This window comes from Heptranchias perlo, chromosome 8, assembly GCF_035084215.1.
Source record: "Heptranchias perlo isolate sHepPer1 chromosome 8, sHepPer1.hap1, whole genome shotgun sequence".
NCBI classification, from domain to species: domain Eukaryota; kingdom Metazoa; phylum Chordata; class Chondrichthyes; order Hexanchiformes; family Hexanchidae; genus Heptranchias; species Heptranchias perlo.
In genome coordinates, this window is record NC_090332.1 from 10,917,946 (window position 1) to 10,937,718 (window position 19,773).

Below are 19,773 nucleotides of genomic sequence, written 5' to 3' on the forward strand. Positions count from 1 at the left end.
TCTTTAATTATAAAATAGTCCTTTTAATTGTAAATGGTGTAATTTGACTACTGGTTAGTTCAATGATTTCTGGGGAAGAAGAAAAATAAGAACTATTTTGCTCCAACAACACTACAGAACGCAAACATATTTTCTGTCAACCTTTGTTTAATTTTCTTAAGCACCAAGAAATGAGTTGCAGCATTGTGGAAGGCTGGATAGAGCAGAAATGGCAATATGAATAATTAGGTTTTTGTGGGCTTCTGTGGCAGCTAAGAAAGGAGATCCTTTCCAAGGCAAGGAAAAATAAACTTTGAGGCTTACTAACATTTTTGCACTAAATAATATAACCATTTCACAATTTTTTGAGAGTACTATGGATGTTGAACTGTTTGTGGTTCTTAATGTATTTGTGATTCAAATTCCAAAAGCATTTTGAATCTTTCCTCTCCAGCTTTCAAAATATGCAAGAATTACAGGGAGACATTTTTTTTAAAAGGTGTTAAATGCAGTTATTTAAAATAGGAACCCAGTGTTCCTAATTTGCTTGTCTCGACCGTACAAAGAGGAGACATGGAAATCTAAATATAATTTAAAACGCATTCTCAGTTATGTTGCTGTCTGAGCTTCACCGTGGTGTAACCAATTCTTTTTTTAAAAAAAACCTGATTGGAATATGTTGCTTCAGTTTATAGATTAGACATTCTCACCATCATGGGCAAGCTGTGTTGCTCTCTTAAATGATTACACACAAGGGAGTCAAAACAAAATATTTTGTCAAATTATATTAAGGAAAACATAACAGGAAATTTTGAGTAGACTAATCGTGCATTCACAGGCCAACAATTACACCGAATGAATCACTCCCAAGTTCATTTGGAATTTGGAGGGCTGGCATGTCTAAATCCCAATCTGAGCTAGTTGAGATCTGTTTGCCTGATGACATCATGGTGTTTGCATGGTGACATCACAACATATGCACACAAAGCAGTTACATGAGAATATTAGCAGTGTTAGAAGTTTTTTTAAAATATTATCTCCAGAAGGGACAACTAATTGAGGAATCATTTTAGTTATGATCAAAAAAGTTCCCTCCTGCCCTGCCCTGCCCAACTTTGCCCTTTCGAACTTGAACAACTGAAGACAGTGAACACACCGCAGTCTGTGATCTGCAGTTCAGGTCCTTAACTCTTAACTTTTGGATTGCTAGTCCAGTACCATAACCACTCTACTATCATACCCAATCAGAGAGTGTAGTGCTGCCGCCTTTTCATTTGTTATATATTTTATTTATTGTGAACAACATTTGTGCAGGTTACTCTGCATTTGTCTTTTAAGACTTAGAAATCAGAGATTTTAGCACAGTGTGAGGCTGTTTTCTTGTGCCAGTGTTAGCTCTACATTGGAGATATCTACTTGTTTCTGTGCCAGTGCTGGATGCACTGTAATATCATTTCCCTGCACTTGCACTGTAATTTCATTTCCCACTCCAAGTGTTTATTTAATTCCTCCTTAATTGATTTGAATGACTATTCTTCAATAGTCATTTGCAGTAATGCATTCAATACTCTAATAACCTTTTTTGTGAAAAAAAAATCTTCTAAATGTTTATGCTTTTAGTACTAATCTTTAACCTGTGCCCCTTGTTATCAATACATCAACCAGTGGAAATATTTCACTTTTTACCCTTTAAAACCTGTTAAACACTTCAATTTAATTTCCATTCTCTTTCTCAAAATGTACCAATTCACATGCATCTATATTAAATTGTACTTGTCACATATACTCCTCTAACCTGCCTATGTCCTCCTGTATTTTTCCAAAAATGGTACATGCACTTTTCCCATGGCTCCAACATCCTTTCTATAATTGGGTGCAAACCATATGCAGTATTCCAGTTGTGGCCTAGCCAATACAGATTTACAGTCATCTCCTTGTATTTGTATTCAGTGCTCCTATATATAAAGCTCAGAATTGCATTTGCCCTTTTCGTGGCTTTTTCCACTTGTAATTTTTTTTTAACGATTAGTGTCTGCATCCCGAGTTCTTTCATGCCTACACTCCATTAAGAATTTTACCATTTAGGATAAATTTCCATTTTCTTTTTCCCCCCTAAGATGTACTATTTTACATTTATCTACATTGAACTGCATTTGCTACATATGAGCCCACTACCCTAACCTGTCCATGCCCTCCTGCATTCTTCTTCACAATTTTCCATGTCCTGATTTGGTGTTATTAACACATGTTGATATTTACATCTGTTTCTGAATTGCATAATAAGTTGCTTATAGTTCACTGGTTGAGAGTGCCTACTTTTTATGCTGTACTTTTAACCAACTCTACCCTTTACCACATCAAAGAAATGAGCCTGGGCTGTCAGTCCTCTGCAATACTGTGGTTGGAACAACATCTAGTTACTAATGCTTCATCGAGACTTCCAAGTTTATACTAAGAGCATTAGAGCTGCAGCTGTTGTATCTCAATATCTCTGCCAATCCTAAAAGTCTGCAGTGGACTCCTGTGGCAAAACGTCACAGTTTCTCCTGCTTGTGGAACTTCTTTCCAGACCATGTTGTTCCTTGAAACTGCCCATCATATGCAGAAATTGAAATGCAGAATTAACTGACTTCCTGTATCAGTTTTGGTGGCGCATGCCCAACGCATTGGGGAAATGTAGGACTTGCTTGCTTGTATTCTACGGTTTCTCCAAGTGCTCTGTTCTCCCGGCATCCACCAAGGTGAATTTTGTGAAGCATTTTTCTTTATTATAGTTGTTTCCAACTTCAGCATGTTATTAGCTGTAAGCAAGTTCTAATGCCAAACTATCAAAAACATATACAGTAGATCTTCATCATAACACTGATTTTTGGGAGCCGACTACAAATGATGTAACCATGCGATGCAGCCCATATTCATTATTTACAGTGTTCATTTTTTATTATAAAATGCAGATATCTTAAATGTTGGTATTAGTGTTTGAATTTCTAACATCTGCAATTTGACTAAAATAGACAAATGAATAACTTGATTGATATGACTTTAGGTTATTCACACCATAAAATGTAGTAACTGCATTTATAGGGCTCGATTTTAAAACGGAACTGCGAATGCGTTGGGGGCAAAGAAAATCGTGATTTCCAGGAGCGGGCAGAAAAACTGGATCCAACACGCCTAAGAACGCGCACGACCCAGAGTGATCTGGGTGCGCACGCAGTTCCCTAACCCGGAAGTCCTGCTGGCAATTAAAGCCGGCGAGATGATATTTAAACAAGCAATTCAAGTACTTGAAATGTACATGAATCTAATTAAGAGTGAAGGCAAGCTAATTTCAACCCTGCCTCAGCATGTTTCCTGTGCAGTGTGAAACACGCCATGTTAACGAGTCGTGTTTCAGCCGGCAGCCATTTGGACATTTAAATGCCTGTTTGACAGATGGGGATAAAAGGTGAGTTATTGCAACAGGGCACTCAGTTCTCTCAGACAAACTTTTGGTTAGGAGATCTTTGTGTTTAGACTGACAATTCTTGGTTTCCACTCAGAATTGTTCTGTTTACACACATTTACCAACTTTTTGGACTCCCTCAAACTGACACCATCAGGATGGAGGGTGCGATGGCTGCATTCACCAGTACATCCGAGGACGAGCTACATCACCATCCTCGCCAGGCACGGCATGCACTTCCGCCACTTGCAGCTCCACAACAGTACCTGTGCCATAGACATCTGCACAAGAGTACAGAGGGGAACAACAGAGGGAGCAACGTTGCAGGAGGCAGTAGCCTCGTCAGAGGGCCTACAGACCGAAGCTGAGCTTCCTGGAGCTCTCTGAGGAGCAGTGCATACGGAGGCTGAGAGTGAGTTGCTAATTGGCCACAGATATCTGCAGCCTCCTTCATGCCAAGCTGCTCCCGGCTGGGCCTGGTGGCATCTCATTACCTGTCGCAGTTAAAGTGACCACTGCCCTCAACTTCGCCTCAGGATCATTCCAGGGTGACATTGGGGTCTCTGTCGTCTGCGCACGAGTGCATAAGGCAGGTCACCAACGGCTTGTTTCGCAGGGCCTTGCAATACGCCAACTTCCCCATGGACAACCTTAGTCAGATGGAGAGGGCTGTGGGATTCCACTCTGGCTGACTTCCCACATGTACAGGGTGCAGTCGATTGCACGCATATAGCAATCCGAGCACCTCCACATGAGCCAGGACTGTTCATCAACAGAAAGGGGTATCACTCCATCAACACTCAGCCCGTTTGTGACCACTGCAAAAGATTTCTTCACGTGTGCGCCAGATTCCCTAGCAGCTGCCACGATTCGTTCATTCTGAGGGAATCCAACATCCCGGACCTCTTCCACTCACCGAACACCTTTTAAGGGCTGGCTTCTCAAGGACAGGGGATACCCCCTGCACACGTGGCACATGACACCTCTGAGGAACCCCATCAGCGAGCAACAGCATCGATACAATGATAGCCACATCGCCACATGCGAGAGGGCTGCTGAAGATGCGATTTTGGTGCCTTGATCATTCTGGGGAGCGCTTCAATAAGCACCAGTGCGAATGGGTTGCATTATAGTAGTGTGTTGTGTCCTGCACAACATGGCGCAACAGAGAGGGGTACCGGTTGAGGAGGCCCCATGCCCTCATCTGCCATCCACATTGAGGAGGAGGACGAACACGTGGGCAGAGCAGCGGCTCACCTGGCTGCTCGTGAGGCCAGGGAGTCACTCGTGAACAGTTCTCATAAGATCACAAAGTGAGAAGAGTCCAGTCCTCTCACCACCTGGAAAGACTAGCGCCACCACCAGCCAGCCAGCCACCCCCACACAAAATAGTCCTACAACTACACATAGACCCACTCTAAAGTGACCCAATGGGTGACATCAAGTATCGCCGGTCATGGTAAAGCACATGAAAGAGTGCTATCACAAAAGCCAGTCAAGAAGGGGCAAGATGTGGCAGTAGTGGTGAGAATGATAACATTTAATGTGACTTTATCAGAAACCAAATGTAAATGAAAAACATGACAGTCCATCAAACACCCTTCGTGATCACAAATCCTTAGCCTTTCTCTTCCTACCGCTTCTATGCATCCCCTGTGGCTGCAGCAGAGGTAGTGGCAGGTTGCTCATGTCTGTGGCTGGATTGCTTAGATGCTTTCAACCTACGCCCTCTGGATTTTGGAGCCCGTGAGGGCCCCTCCAAAGACTGCGCCACCTGCACCTGTGCAGGGGCTAACTCGGCCACCTGGAGAGGAGGCAGCATTGCGGGTACTGGTTGAGAGGGGGGCAACGGGTGAGACACGGGAGCGCTTTGAGTGGCGTCCCCACTTCCATGTCCCTTTTCGTCATCCCTCTCCTGGGCCAGGCCCACATCATTCCTGCCAACCTGCTGGAGAATAGGTTGGAGGACATGTATGATGCCTTGGAAGCCCAGTTGTAAAGTTTTTGTCTGCCTGTTTAAGGTGGCAGAATGTTGTTCACAGTGAGTCCAAACGGTCGTTGTCAGGGCCTGAATGGACTCATTTGTGAGCCGTGCTTGAAGCTCAATGGAGGCCACCCTTCTCTCCATCGCAGACATTCCCGCACTTACCTGCGACACTATCTCTGACAGTTGCTCACGTCCCTGCGACACTATCTGAGATTCCCTCCCGTACTACCATTCCACTAATGCAGGAATTGGACGACTCCATCCTCTGGGCTGTTGTGGAGAGTATGCGAGGCACCTGTTCCAGTTCCTCGCAAACGTGCTGCTGAACCTTAATCAGTTTCCTTTTAAAGGATGGCCCCGGGGTTTATCATCTGCGTCCAGCTGAGCAGAGCCTGGAGAGGACTGCGCCCACTGATGCGGACTCTCCACAGCTGCCCCTGCCACCAATGTCTGCTCGTGCTCACTTGTGTGTGGTGACTCACCAGGTACCAACCCAACTAACTGACTATTAGGACCCACCGACGTATGAGTATCTGCGCTGGTGGATGGCTCGCTAAGATGTGACTGTGCGCCTTCAGAGGCCGGCAGGTCCTCTGAGGAATTGTCCTCTGCCGTCACTGCCTGAAGGGCCTGTAAGAGAACAGAATGCAATATTAAGCATCATCTCAGATGTGTCAAGTTGCGATGAGCATTCTGAGGTGTTCAACATGTCAAGCATTGTTAACATCAATTCATGATTTGTGTGATGAATGTTAAAGTTGTGTAACCAGACGTTTGTGGGGTGCCAGTCTTGGACAAGCACTCGAGGGTGCGGCTGATCTGCAGGGCATCCTCCTCCATGTCTGTGAAGACCACTATTTCTTGTGGCCTCCTTCCAGTCCTCGACCTCTCGTGTGCATTTTGCGCTCTCTTTTAGAAGGGGAGAAAGTACAGATGTGTGAGTGAGTGATGGCGAAGTGGCCAACTGATGAATGCATTGCTTTGGGCGAGGCTGACTGTGAAAGAGGTGCATCAGAGGGTGAGTATCAGACAGAGACATCACATTGGATCAGGATTGGGGTGAGTGGTAGTGGTGGGGTCACAAATGGGGAGGTGAGGAAGTGCTCAGGAGGTGCAGGTGAGTTGAGGATGACCCTTAAGTGGGTGTGAGGAGTGATATGCTGGAGTAGTCTTGGCAGTGCAGAATGAGTTGGGTGGGGGGGTTGAAGTGCACCACGGAATGCAGGAGAATCAGTACGTCTACTCACTTTTGCTGACCTATTGAAACGGTCATTGAAACGCTTCCTGCACCACACCCAGGTGCGGGATATGTTGCTGCTGCTAGTGACCTCCTCTGCCACCTTGAGCGAGGCCTTGGTGGCAGAGGCAGGGCGCTGCCTCCTGTCGGCTGGGTAAAATAGTTTCCTCCTTCTCCTCCTCCTCACCCCGGCCAGTAGCAGCTGAAATGAGGAATTGCTGAATCTTGGAGCAGCCTTGCCCCTGTGCTGCTCCACTGGGTCTTCTTGCTCTTTGCTCCAGCAAAATCCATTGGAGCAATGGCCCTTTAAATCCAGGTGCTCCAGCTAACAGCCTGTCATGTGGGTGCGCAGTCCACCTACTGCGCAGCTTTCGGACCTGGAAACGAGGTTAAGGGACACCAATTAAGTCGAGATCGCTTGCGGAACGGTAAGTTTTTATTAGTCTGGTTTGCCATGCGCCCATTGACGCTTCCGCTGCCAACCCGCCGCCCTTTTAAAATCGAGCCCTTGGTGTTTCGTATGTTGGGAAATAAAGATATGTAAATTGTGCTTTGAGAAAAGCCCATTCTTTCCATATATTGTTATAGTCCACTCTGTCAGAGAATCACAGAAAGGTTACAGTCCGTGCCGGATCAATGCAAGAGCAATCCAGCTAGTCCCACTCCCCCGCCCTATCCCCATAGACCTGCAATTTTTTTCCTTTCAAGTACTTATCCAGTTCCCTTTTGAAGGCCATGATTGATTGTGCCTCCACCATCCCCTCTGGCCATGCATTCCAGACCCTAACCACTTGCTGTGTTTTTTAAAAAAAAAGTTTTTCCTCATGTCACCTTTGGTTCTTTTGCCAATCACCTTAAATCGATGTCCTCTGGGAACAGATTCTCTCTATCTACTCTGTCTAGACCCTTCATGGTTTTGAATACCTCTGTCAAATCTCCTCTCAACCTTCTCTGTTCCAAGGAGAACAACCCCAGCTTCTCCAGCTTATCGATGTAACTAAAGTCCCGCATCCTTGGAATCATTCTAGTAAATCTTCTGTACCCTCTCTAAGGCCTTCACATCTATCCTAAAGTGCGGTGCCTAGAACTGGACACAGTACTCCAGCTGTGGCCGAATCAGTGTCTTATAAAGGTTAATCATGACTTCCTTGCTTTTGTACTCTATGCCTCTATTTATAAAGCCTAGGATCCCATATGCTGTTTTAACCACTTTTTCAACCTGCCCTGCCATCTTCAACGATTTGTGTACATATACCCCCAGATCTATGTTCCTGTACCTCTTTTTGAATTGTGCCCTTTAGTTTATATTGCCTCTCCTCATTCTTCCTACTGAAATGTATCACCTTGCAATTTTCTGCGTTAAATTTCATCTGCCACGTGTCTGCCCATTTCACCAGCCTGTCTATATCCTCTTGAAGTCTATCACTATCCTCCTCACAGTTCACTACCCTTCCGAGTTTTGTGTCATCTGCAAATTTTGAAACTGTGCCCTATACACCCAAGTCCAAGTCATTAATATATACCAAGAAAAGCAGTGGTCCTAGTATCGACCCCTGGGGAGCACCGCTCTACTCCCTCCAGTCCAAGAAACAACCGTTCACCACTTCTTTCTGTTTCCTGTTACTTCGCCAATTCTGTATCCATGCTGTTACTGCCCCTTTTATTCCATGGGCTTCAATCTCAATGACCAGCCTATTCGGCACTTTATCAAAAGCCTTTTGAAAATCCATATACACCACATCAACCGCATTGCCTTCATCTACCCTCTCTGTTATCTCATTTTAAAAAAGCTCTCAAGTTAGTTAAACACTATTTGCCTTTAACAAATCCGTGCTGGCTTTCCCTAATCAATCCACACTTGTCCAAGTGACTGCTAATTCTGTCCCGGATTATCGTTTCTAAAAGTTTCCCCACTACTGAGGTTAAACTGACTGGCCTTTTGTTGCTGGGTTTATCCTTACACCCATTTTGAACAAGGGTGTAACATTTGCCACACTCGAGTCTTCTTCACCCCCAAATCTAAAGATGTTTGGAAGATTATGGCCAGTACCTTTGCAATTTCCACCCGTACTTCCCTCAACAACCTAGGGTGCATCCCATCTGGACCAGGTGACTTATCTACTTTAAGTACAGCTAGCCTTTCTAGTACCTCCTCTTTATCAATTTTTAGCCCATCCAGTACCTCAATTATATCTTCCTTTACTGAGACTCTGGCAGCATCTTCTTCCTTGGTAAAGACAGATGCAAAGTACTCATTTAGTACCTCAGCCAATCCCCTCTGCCTCCATGCATTGATCTCCTTTTTGATCCTTAACGGCCCCACCCCTCCTCTGACTAGCCGTTTACTGTTTACATGCCAGTAGAAGACTTTTGGATTCCCTTTTTATGTTGGCAGCCAGTCTATTGTCATTCTCTCTCTTTGCCCTTCTTGTTTCCTTTTTCACTTCCCCTCTGAGCTTTCAAATTTTGTTATCAGCCTGACATCTGTCATATGCCCCTTTTTTCTGCATCATCTTACTCTCTATCTCATCCAGGGACCTCTGGCTTTGGTTGCCCTACCTTTCTCCCTCGTGGTAACGTACCTAGATTGTACCTGAACCCACTCTCCTTTTAAAAGCCGCCCATTGTTTAATTACAGTTTTGCCTGCCAGTCTTTGATTCCAATTTACCTGGACCAGATCTGTTCTCATCCCACTGAAATTGGCCCTCCTCCAATTGAGTATTTTTACTTGAGTGGTCCATGTCCTTTTCCAAAGCTATTCTAAACCTTATGATAGATCATTGTCGTGACTGTTCAATCCAATTCATTTCCAGAGGAAAGCATCACTATCTTCAACCTTGCCCTCTCTTGGAAAAAATATAACAAAATTCAGATTATTGGTCTCATCTTACCATGTCATTATCTTGTGCTTCAATTTTGTAGGAGACATTTATAAACAAGGGAAGGCAGCTAATATTACCACTCAATTCCTGGTACTTGTGATGAAGTTTTGTTAATTTGTTTTTTCAGTATATGAATATGACTTATTCCAGAATATGAATATGTGCTACTGCTATTAAAGAATGAACAAAATGCTGATTTTTGGAACAATGTATTTTGACAATACTCTGTTTTTAGTCTCTCATTGAATGTTATTTTGTTGCTTTTGTAAGGGCTTCCAGCAAATTGAACAACTAAATATTGGTACTTGCTATGAAGTTTTGTTAATTTGGAATAATATGGCTTCTGTATCATTTATCTCAAAAATTGACCATTTTACTGAATGAACAAGTCCAAAGTATGGGTTCCTGATCACTTTTCAAACTTTTTGTAGTGATGCTGATACACCCAATAAACTAAATTGCATTGATAAACCAATCTGAAATTGAAGGTAATGGTCAGTCTTGTTGTTTCCTGCAGAATGCCAACTAATGAAAACAGAACGACCAAGGCCGAACACATTTATTATCAGATGTTTGCAATGGACCACTGTCATAGAGAGGACCTTTCATGTGGACACTCCTGAAGAAAGGTGTGAGTGATACTTAAGTCTGTTGTAGTTGTCTTGGTAATAGTTGCAGGTCTAACATGTGACAGTGATTGTTAAATAAATAATGACTGTACTTACTGGTGCTTACATTCTAATTACACTTGTCCGATAAAGGTAAATCTCAATTTGCCCATGACTGAATAGCTCAAATGTTTGAAAATATACTGTCAACATTTTTGTTGAGATTTTTCTTCTCAAGTTTTCATGGTGAACAGATTCCATGCATATATTACGTGCATTCCACCCTAAACATTCACTCCCTTTGCCACAGACGCACCGTAGCTGCAGTGTGTATCATCTACAGGATGCACTGCAGCAACTTGCCAAGGCTTCTACCACCTAGAAGGACAAGGACAGCAGGCACATGGGAACAACACCATCTGCACATTCCCCTCCAAGTCTCACACCATCCCGACATGGAACTATATCGCCGTTCCTTCGTCGTCGCTGGGTCAAAATCCTGGAACTCCCTACCTAACAGCACTGTGGGCAAACCTTCACACGCACTGCAACGGTTCAAGAAGGCGGCTCACCACCACCTTCTAGAGGGCAATTAGGGATGGGCAATAAATGCTGGCCTTGCCAGTGACGCCCACATCCCATGAACGAATTAAAAAAATTATATATTTTTACAATTCTTTTTAAATCATTACATAATAAATACAGTACCAGTCTGTAGTGACACAGCTTAGGTCTGATTCAGCGCCAGAATTATGGGAGTCTGAAGTGACCCCATCTTGTGCACACTTGTACCTGTAGAGGCTATTTATGTTCCATGTTTAAATAGAATACAAAGGGTTTCACTGCAGTGTATACTTTTGAGGCATATGTGATTACAAGTGAAACGTTATGATCTGGAATATACTGCCTTAAAGGGTGGTGGAAATGCGTTCAGTAGTAACTTTCAAAAGGGAATTGGATATATATTTGAAAAGGAAATATTTGCAAGGCTATGTGGAAAAAGCAGGGAGTGGGACTAATTGGATAGCTCTTTCAAAGAGCCGGCATAGGCACGATGGGCTGAATGGTCTTCTATGCTGTATGATTCTATGAAATGGTTGATACTCATTATATTCTACTGCTGCCCATCAATTATACCAATATGTATGTGACTTTTGACGTGTTGATGTCCTTTTCCCAAAAATACTTACTGAAAAGATCTGCAGAACTGTATTGTAACTCGACATTTAAATCAGTCTGTCAAATAACACATGCATTTGCTTGAAATCTAGGCTAGCTTTAAGAATTTGAGTATTCTTTTATCCATTCCATATAAATCTATTTTAGGTCTTTATATTAAAATGTGGAGTTTTTTAAAATACTGTTCTTGTATGTAATTTAAGAAAAAAATGAGGACGGTGTGTAATGAATCAAAACCATCTTGCACACTCTTGGAAAGATAAATTGGTAATTCTTGTCCTGTTTACCTTATCTCAAGTGAAAACTCATTGTATGTTTTATAGAGGGTTTGACCAATTCCAGGATATGTATATGTGCTACTGCTATTAAAGGATGAAGGAAAATGTTGCATTTTGGAACAGATATATTTTGAAAGTACCGTCACAAATTGTTTTTAGTCTGTCATTGAACACTATTGTAGCCTTCATGTAGGTTTCCAACAAACTGAACAACTAAATCTTAGCAAAAGGTGTTATTTTTCTAAATTAGTGTCTTTATCACATTTAAAAATACTACATCAATTTCAAAAATCCCCCTCATTACCTTTATTGAATCTATTCTTAATGTCTTCATTTATTAGAAGCACTTAGTCTAATCTGTAGGTTTATATGTAACATTGCTCTTACAGGCCACTGCGACTCATCCACTGTCATGGGACGTGGAAGAGGAAGTTCTCCGATTCCTGAAAAGCTCAAATGATTGAAGGCCTCATTAGGTTCCAACTCCTTTCAAGTTTCTCGGTGGTTATTCCAGATCTTCATATGTGTCTTCCCAGACCTGCATTAGCTGACATACTTCCAGTAGTTATCGTAGAATGGTTACAGCACAGAAGGAGACCATTCGGCCCATCAAGCCTGTGCCGGCTCTTTATAAGAGCAATCCAGTTAGTCCCATTCCCCCACTCTTTCCCTGTAGCCCTGCACATTTTTTCCCTTCAAGTTCTGTGGGAGAGATAAAAAGTTGGAAGCAGAGATTTTGTTGGCATATTGGAAAGGGAGAAATAAAGGCCAGCAACTCGGATTAGTAACAAAAGAAAACATTATTGTCCCTGAGAAGAAAAAATGAATGACAATTTTTATTAGTATTTGCAGTTTTTACATTATTTAAAGGAGAAGGAAAGTATAACCCCTTTTTTATATTAGAAAATAATACCCTTGCCAAATATTTTTTTTTTCTAAAATGCAAATTTTATTGTCCACGTAGAGATCCTCTGGTATAGTCACCTTTTCTGCTAGGCACCTGTGGTGATGCAATTGCTGGTAACATCCCAGAGCACTGAATTGCAAATGGAGGTGGAGGGATGTAACTTCAGATATGCCTTAGGGCAGGAACTCACACTACAGGCTGAAAAATTGGCATCTATTTTGGTGTCCCAGTATGGTCCTCGGGGTCAGTCTGACTTCAATCCTACTCTATTCTGCTTTTCACTGCTAACAATGAAGCACTCTGGGATAATAATTGATGTCACCATAATGGCCTAACAGCAAGGCAAAATCTATAACAGCAATGAAATTATCTTTTTTTGATAAAGTTAAATCAAGGGTGTTAAAAAAAAAAAAGAGTACTTTGAATAAAAAAATTCCACCTTTTGGCTGCGCTGATTTTTACAGAAGTTGGTGGATGGGAGGTCAACCGATTTTAAAATTGTTAAAATATTAAACTGTCAACTCTGAAACCAGTCAGTTTAGTTCAAAATGTTACATGTTCTGTCCTGTTTTAGAGTCAAAGGCCTGGAATTTTACTCTGAGCTGTGGATGGGGGATGGGTGGGTGGGGGGGTTGGCTGATCGCGTGTGTCAGATCGTAGCAGGTAAGTTTGTTGGGCCTGGAGGAAAGCTCCTGCTCCTCCTGGCCCACAAGAAGTGCAATAAAGGCACTTGCCTGTTGATCCGTTGCTTCTTGCTTCCTCTTAAGTGGCGAGAATCATGAGGCCCGGGAATTTTTTTTTTATTCGTTCATGGGATGTGGGTGTCGCTGGCAAGGCCAGCATTTATTGCGCATCCCTAATTGTCCTGGCCCCCAGGAGTTAAAAATAAAACAGCTATTAAGATGGAGGCACTCAGCCTCCTTAAAAGATTTTAATGACCGGCATGCCTCCTGAGAGCGGATTGGTCGTCTGCCCTCTGATCCACCTCTGTTAAAACTGGAAGTGGGCAGGTTGGGGTCGCGTTTTACATTTTCACTATTTTTGCCTTCCCACCCGCCTCCAACCCACCCGTCCTTGGGGGGTTAAAATGACCCCCAAAGTCTTTCACATTTGCTACCAGTGCCAGCTGTTTTTGTTGAGATAGCAGAAGAATTGAGAAATATCAAGCAAATTCTGGTGTGATACTTGAATCTACTGCAAAACACAAAACAATAAAGTTGCAAGTATTTTATGTCCTGTTTGGTTCCATGTAGTAGTTCATTCTAACGATAATTAAACAAAAGTTAAAGAAGAGATTTAAAAAAGTTAAACTTTTAAGAAAAAATACAAATGAGGGCTAAGAAGAATCAGGAACTAAGTTATATTTGTAGACTCATGGAGGAATGCTGTAGTTGCATGAAATTTGTTCAGTATGCTGGCAGTTTAGTTTAAGTATTTATGCATGGAGCCTGAAGACTATGGATTAACCGTTTTTAACAGTATCTTGTGAGATTTTGCTCAGGAAGATATTTAATTTTGGGACTATGATTAAGGCTTGAACGTGGCCTGTGAATCAGATATTTTTCTGAAAGCTATATATAGTTGTGTTTTGTTGTTTAAGTTCTCCCTTTTGTGACTGAACTTGAACTGTAGAAAAGTGATAACACCACGATTCACACTGTGCCATTTCAGAGCTGACCATCTGATCGTTTTAACAATTTTAAATCCAGATGGGAAAAGTAGGCCTGTGAAAAGTGGTAACAGAAGCTCAAGGTGGTCCTAGCCATTGTATAAAGTTATTTTGATATCATTGGAGACGATTCAAACCAACTTCAGTCTCTTTGTTGCTAAGTTATCTGACACTGGTCCGCCTGGATCTCGCCATCTTCAATTTTAACTTGCCCTTCTGAGCAGGTGGCAATGGTACCTGCCTGAAACTGGCGGGTCCTTCTTTAAATATGCAGGTTGTGGTCCGATGTCATCATTGGGCCATGACCACGATTTTAACTCCAACACGAGCAATTAAGGATCGGATGCAGAAGAGGCCATTCAAGCTAAGTTTTTTTTAACTTTGCTTTGAGACCAGAAGGAAGATGAGTGTTCCTCCATGCCCCACAGGAAATGTTTAGATCTTCACTGCCTGATGTCCAAATCGCTCCCCTGTCCCGATGTACCGATTGACCCCCATTCCGATGTTGTAATTCCCCATCTCGGTCGCCCGAACGACCCTCTTCCGCTTCGCCCTCCTTCTACCGGTTCATGTCCTTTCCCACTTCATGCCCCCTTCCGATTACCTTTCCTTCTCCTTTTTAGCTCTTATCTGAGGGCTGATGCCAACGATGCAGTGGCCCGAATTTCTAAGCCTCTTCACTGCCCAGCACTGTTTGCTGGTCTCATTTAAATGAGGCCCGGGGCGCAATATTGGGTGTGCCTGAGGCCTACCGCACAGGGATTGTTCCACATTGAATCTTAATATTGTCTGAAGCTTCACAGTAATGGATACTTTAAGGCTATTATTCAAAATTATTACTTAGCTGCGAATAATTTGGCTTACCAATGCACATTTCTGTACGCACAACGATAAACTGGGCCATTGATTGTCGTGTGCTTGAAGGAGGCAGGGTAGGTGAAAGTGTCCAAGTTGTCACTAGTCCCAAGGGTATCCACCAGGTGTTCAGAAGATTTTATTCTGACCTGTATAAATCAAAAGTCAAAGCGCATCCCCAGATGTTATTCAGGAATACTTGCTCATTCTCCCTCACTGCCCAGATGAAAGGCACATCCAAAACTATATTGTCCACATCGCTATAGATGAGGTATTCCAAGTTTAAACACTCTTCACTTTAACAAAGCTCCTAACCGAGATGGTTTTCCTACCATACTCACTTTTAGTCCTGAAAGCGTTTCATAAAATTTCTACTGCTTGCTCTGACCCATAATTTAGAAAAATACTTCAATCCCTCTGACCCTGACAGAGGGGGAAAAAAATCATATGAGTATACCTGATACTGGTCTATTTCTTGCTTTCATTATGATTCCAAAATGTTTATGAAAAGTTTTGCAACCCATCTGAATAATTTGATCTCTCAGGTTTAATTTGTGAGAGTTACTTTGACAACGTCTGGCAGCTTCTCAAAATCATACATTCTATGTCTGTTTGAGATGAATTTAGCCTAGTCCTTGTTTTGGATAATAATAGGCCTTTTGATAGAATAGAATACAAGGTGTGCTAGAGCCATGGGATCTGGAGAAATCTTTGCCTGGTGAATCTCCTTGTACTCTATTCTCCATGGATCAATTTTCTCTAATGTGATTTGTCACCTTTTCAGTTGTTTTGAGGCAGCTAGCCGGCCTCTGTTGACCCTACTTTTGCCTTGGCTTCTAAATTGCAGGCCACGAGCATTTGTGCTGCTCAAGAAAATTGAATGGTTGGAGAAGTGCATAAGGAGTATGAAATATCCCTTTGTACAGACTATGTTCCTTAATATATCTCCAGCTTCCTTCCCTTGTATCCTGGAGTATTTGGCATTTAAATCAGGCATCACCCTGAGTAAAATGTTGCCCTGTTGTTTAGGAATCTTTCACATTTTTCATCACCCAATTGATCAGGCTAGAGTAGTTCTCCACAATAATCTGCATTATTTTTGGGTTGTGGAGCAGTGCAAATTTGGAGACTGAATCTGTATAATGAACATATGGGTAGGTGGAAATGGAAAGACAGCCATGCCCCCCCCCCCCACCCCAACTCTGTACATGTTTTACATATGCCCTTTTTTGGAGGATTTCTTCAGTTTCAACTGTGGTTAAGACTTGTCCTATTTTTGTAATTGTGTGGGTCTGGTATGGTATACGCCACCATTTTCATATTTTGCGATATCTATCACTGCATCCCTCTGGAACAGCCCAGAAAATTCCTCACTTCATTGGGGGTGTTTGGAAGTGGCATGATTCTAAATGCATGATTTTAAGTTCTCTGAAGAATCAGTTCAACAAGAGAGAGCAAGTGTCAGCTTGGTTCAGTTAGTAGCACTATGGATTTCAGATTATAATCTAGGCTGACACTTCTGTGCAGTACTAAATGGAAGGTGCTGCATTATTAGAGGAGCTGTTTTTCCAGTGAGATATCAAACTGAAGCTCTGTTTGCCATTCTTGGGTGTATTTAGAAGATCCCATGGCGTAATTGGAAGGACAACAGGAAGCTCTTATGGGGTCCCGGCACTATTTGTTCCTCAACCAACACTACCAAAAACAGATTGTTTGATCATTCAAACATTTTCTGTTTGTGTTGAGTTGCCATATAGGTTTCCGAGGTTAAAGTTCTTTTTGATCGGTTTGGTTGAGAAGGATATGTTGATTTCACAGCTCCATAACTACGTTGTTTTCTGCGGACTTTTGTTTTGATCAGACAGGTGTCTTGCAGTGTTGGCTCAGATTATGAGATCAAATTCACCACCCCTGACCCAGAGGTGAGATTGTTGCAACCCAGCAAAGCTTTCTATGAGTTACAATAATCAGATCATTGAAGAAATACCTGCAATTTTGTCGAACTACTTTGTTATACTCTTTTTTTTAGTTTGGAATCAACTAATGAGGAATAGATTGCCCATCGTAGGGGGAGTTTTAATTTTTCAAAGCTCTTTCCTTGCCTAACCCTTTATATTCCATCTGACCTTTTTGTTAGGAATTACTGGGGCTTATAATTCAAACATACATTATGATGCCAGTGTACAAGCTCAGGACTTTGTTGCCACCTGCTCCAGTCAGGAGAAACTGAGATGTGTTCCAATATGAGGGTAACGGTATAGCTGAATGGGATATCAGGCATACAAAAAATTTGAAGTGTCTGATATGCAAGATGATTTTCTCTTGTTCAGTTCGTAAAATATTCTATATGTATACGGTTCAAAGAATGAGAAAGTTACATCTACAGGACCAACCTAAAATTACTGGATACTTCTAATCTCACTCATTTATTGTAAAAGGCTGGGAAATATATGTTCAGGTGAGTGACCTTGTTTTTAAATATCAAAGTGCATGTTATTAAATGACACTGTAAACAACATGCTTGCTGTAAAGATAGTTTTTGTAAATGTATGAAAATACTCATCTACCCTTGGTAGTTATAGGACTTTGTAGAGTCCTGGCATTTCAAGTGTGTGCTTGCAATCAGAACTGCTTTGATGAAGGAAGGAATATCAAAAAGGGGCTATTGTTCATGACACATTTAATGTAAATGGATATTAAGTGTGAACTGCCTGGTGCTTTTAATAAATTCAAAATGCAAGGTCTCAAATTCCAGACATATTTTACAGCTGAATCAAAATTAAGGCCTGCTTTGGGGCAGATGGCGAGACGGCACAACATATTGGAAAATGACATACTACAAGCTTTCATTTCCCACTAAGTTCCCAGTTGCAATTGGGCTATGTGGACAGGATGCAAAAACAAAGAGTGAGTACTGAAGAGGTTCTCCTGCCTGATTAGTGGGAATATTAGCAGAAGCTTTGGAAGTATGCCACTTGTTAGTCTGCTTAGTTGGAAAACTATAATGTCATGAGAACCTAAAGAGGACGGGAGGAAAATATAAAAAGTGAACATTTAATTTGAAATTACTCCTGAAGCTATCTGAGATTAAATGTATGGTAAGTGCAGAATTGTTTTTGTTTGGACTATTCAGCTAGAATTTATAGGCATTGTTATACAATGTAAATAGCAGTGAACACTCGTTCTCCCAACTGTGATATGTAGTGTCAGGGTACTACTCCAGGAAACATTTAATTGAAAAGTGTAGGTTTTCTTACTTCCTGAATGTAATTCAAAGGATTCTCTTGGGCACAATATTCAGGTAGGTAAAGTGGAATACTTGTAATATTCAAAATCAGGATAAGCTCTGTAAGCAAGCTTGCTCAATTGAGCATTGACCAAAACTAATAAGATAATCAGCTAATCTACAATAATAAGTGGGATTGAATTACCGTATAATTTAGAACTCAAAGCAAAATGTAATACTCTTCCAATTCTTCAGTTCAACCACAGAAAATGTTAACAGCTGCAAGAAGAGTTCTGATCAAGAAATTTGGGGAGGAGGCAGTAATTCAGATGTGATACTAGTTTGTGGTTTCCTTGAATAGTAATGTATCCAAAGAAAGACGGTCTCACCCTATGGAACACTTAGATTTAGGGAAATACTGATTAATCCAATAAAAATGTAATCAGCAAATTTGATAATTGAGTCGTCATATCATTTAGCAAACATAATTTTAACGAAGACTGTCACGTTTTGGGAATTCTGACTCACCACTGGGGGAGCGGCAGGGGGAACCTTGCTACCATTGATCTACGCTTGGCTCTCAGAGGACAGCAGGGCTTTGATTGTTGACACTCATAGCTACTGTGACAACTCTCTATTTGAATTCAGCAGGGTGTATTGTCAGTTAGGCGGTGGATTCTGTTCTTGGATTGGGAGGGAGGTGATATGTCAGTGTGACTAAAAGCTGACAACTGGAGTCAGAATGATTGAATAAATATTTTTGTGCAGTTTAGGTTATTGGTCTTATTACTGTAAAAGCAGTATATAATGGAAATGTTACTCAATATTTTTATCCAGACAGGCTGTACAAATAAAATTTGCTGTGACTTTGTTTCCCTAAAACTGAGTGTATTTATACATCACACACGTTCTACATAAAGATGTCAGCCCTGGCTCAGTGGTAGCACTTTGCTTCTGAGTCAGAAGGTTGAGAGTTCAAGTCCCACTCCAGAGACTTTTGATAAAGGCATTTGATAAAGTACCACATAATAGACTTGTTATCAACATTAAAGCCCATCGGATTAAAGGGAAAGTGGCAGCATTGGCTAAGGGACAGAAAACAGAATAGTGGTGAACAGTTGTTTTTCCAGACTGGAGGGAAGCATACAGTGGTGTTCCCCAGGGGTGTCTGTCCGTCCGTCCGTCCGTCCTGGGGTGTAAGTACACAAAGCGTGGAAGGTGGCAGGACAAGTTAAGAAGGCCGTTAAAAAGTTATATGGGATTGTGGTCTTTATTAATAGAGGCATAGAGTACACAAACAAGGAAGGTATGCTAAGCTTTATAGAAAACTGGTTCGGCCTCAGCTGGAGTAATGTGTTCAGTTCTGTGCACCACATTTTAGGAAGGATGTCAAGGCCTTAAAGAGGGTGCAGAAGAGATTTATTAGAATGGTGCCAGGGATGAGGGACTGCAATTATGTGGAGAAGCTGGGGTTGCTCTCCTTAGAGCAGAGTAGGTTAAGAGGAGATTTGATAGAGGTG

The 19,773-nt window shown here is 41.9% G+C and overlaps 1 protein-coding gene across 9 annotated transcripts in view; it reads left to right on the top strand.

Annotated features, from left to right (window-relative positions):
* Window positions 1–19,773, top strand: part of akt3a (v-akt murine thymoma viral oncogene homolog 3a) — a 304,170-nt gene that overhangs the window by 177,731 nt on the left and 106,666 nt on the right. For all 9 annotated transcript variants that reach the window (XM_067988642.1, XM_067988640.1, XM_067988641.1 and 6 more), the window contains one exon: window positions 10,049–10,160. In XM_067988642.1, the coding sequence (XP_067844743.1) occupies window positions 10,049–10,160 (112 nt within the window). The remainder of the gene's footprint in view (window positions 1–10,048; window positions 10,161–19,773) is intronic.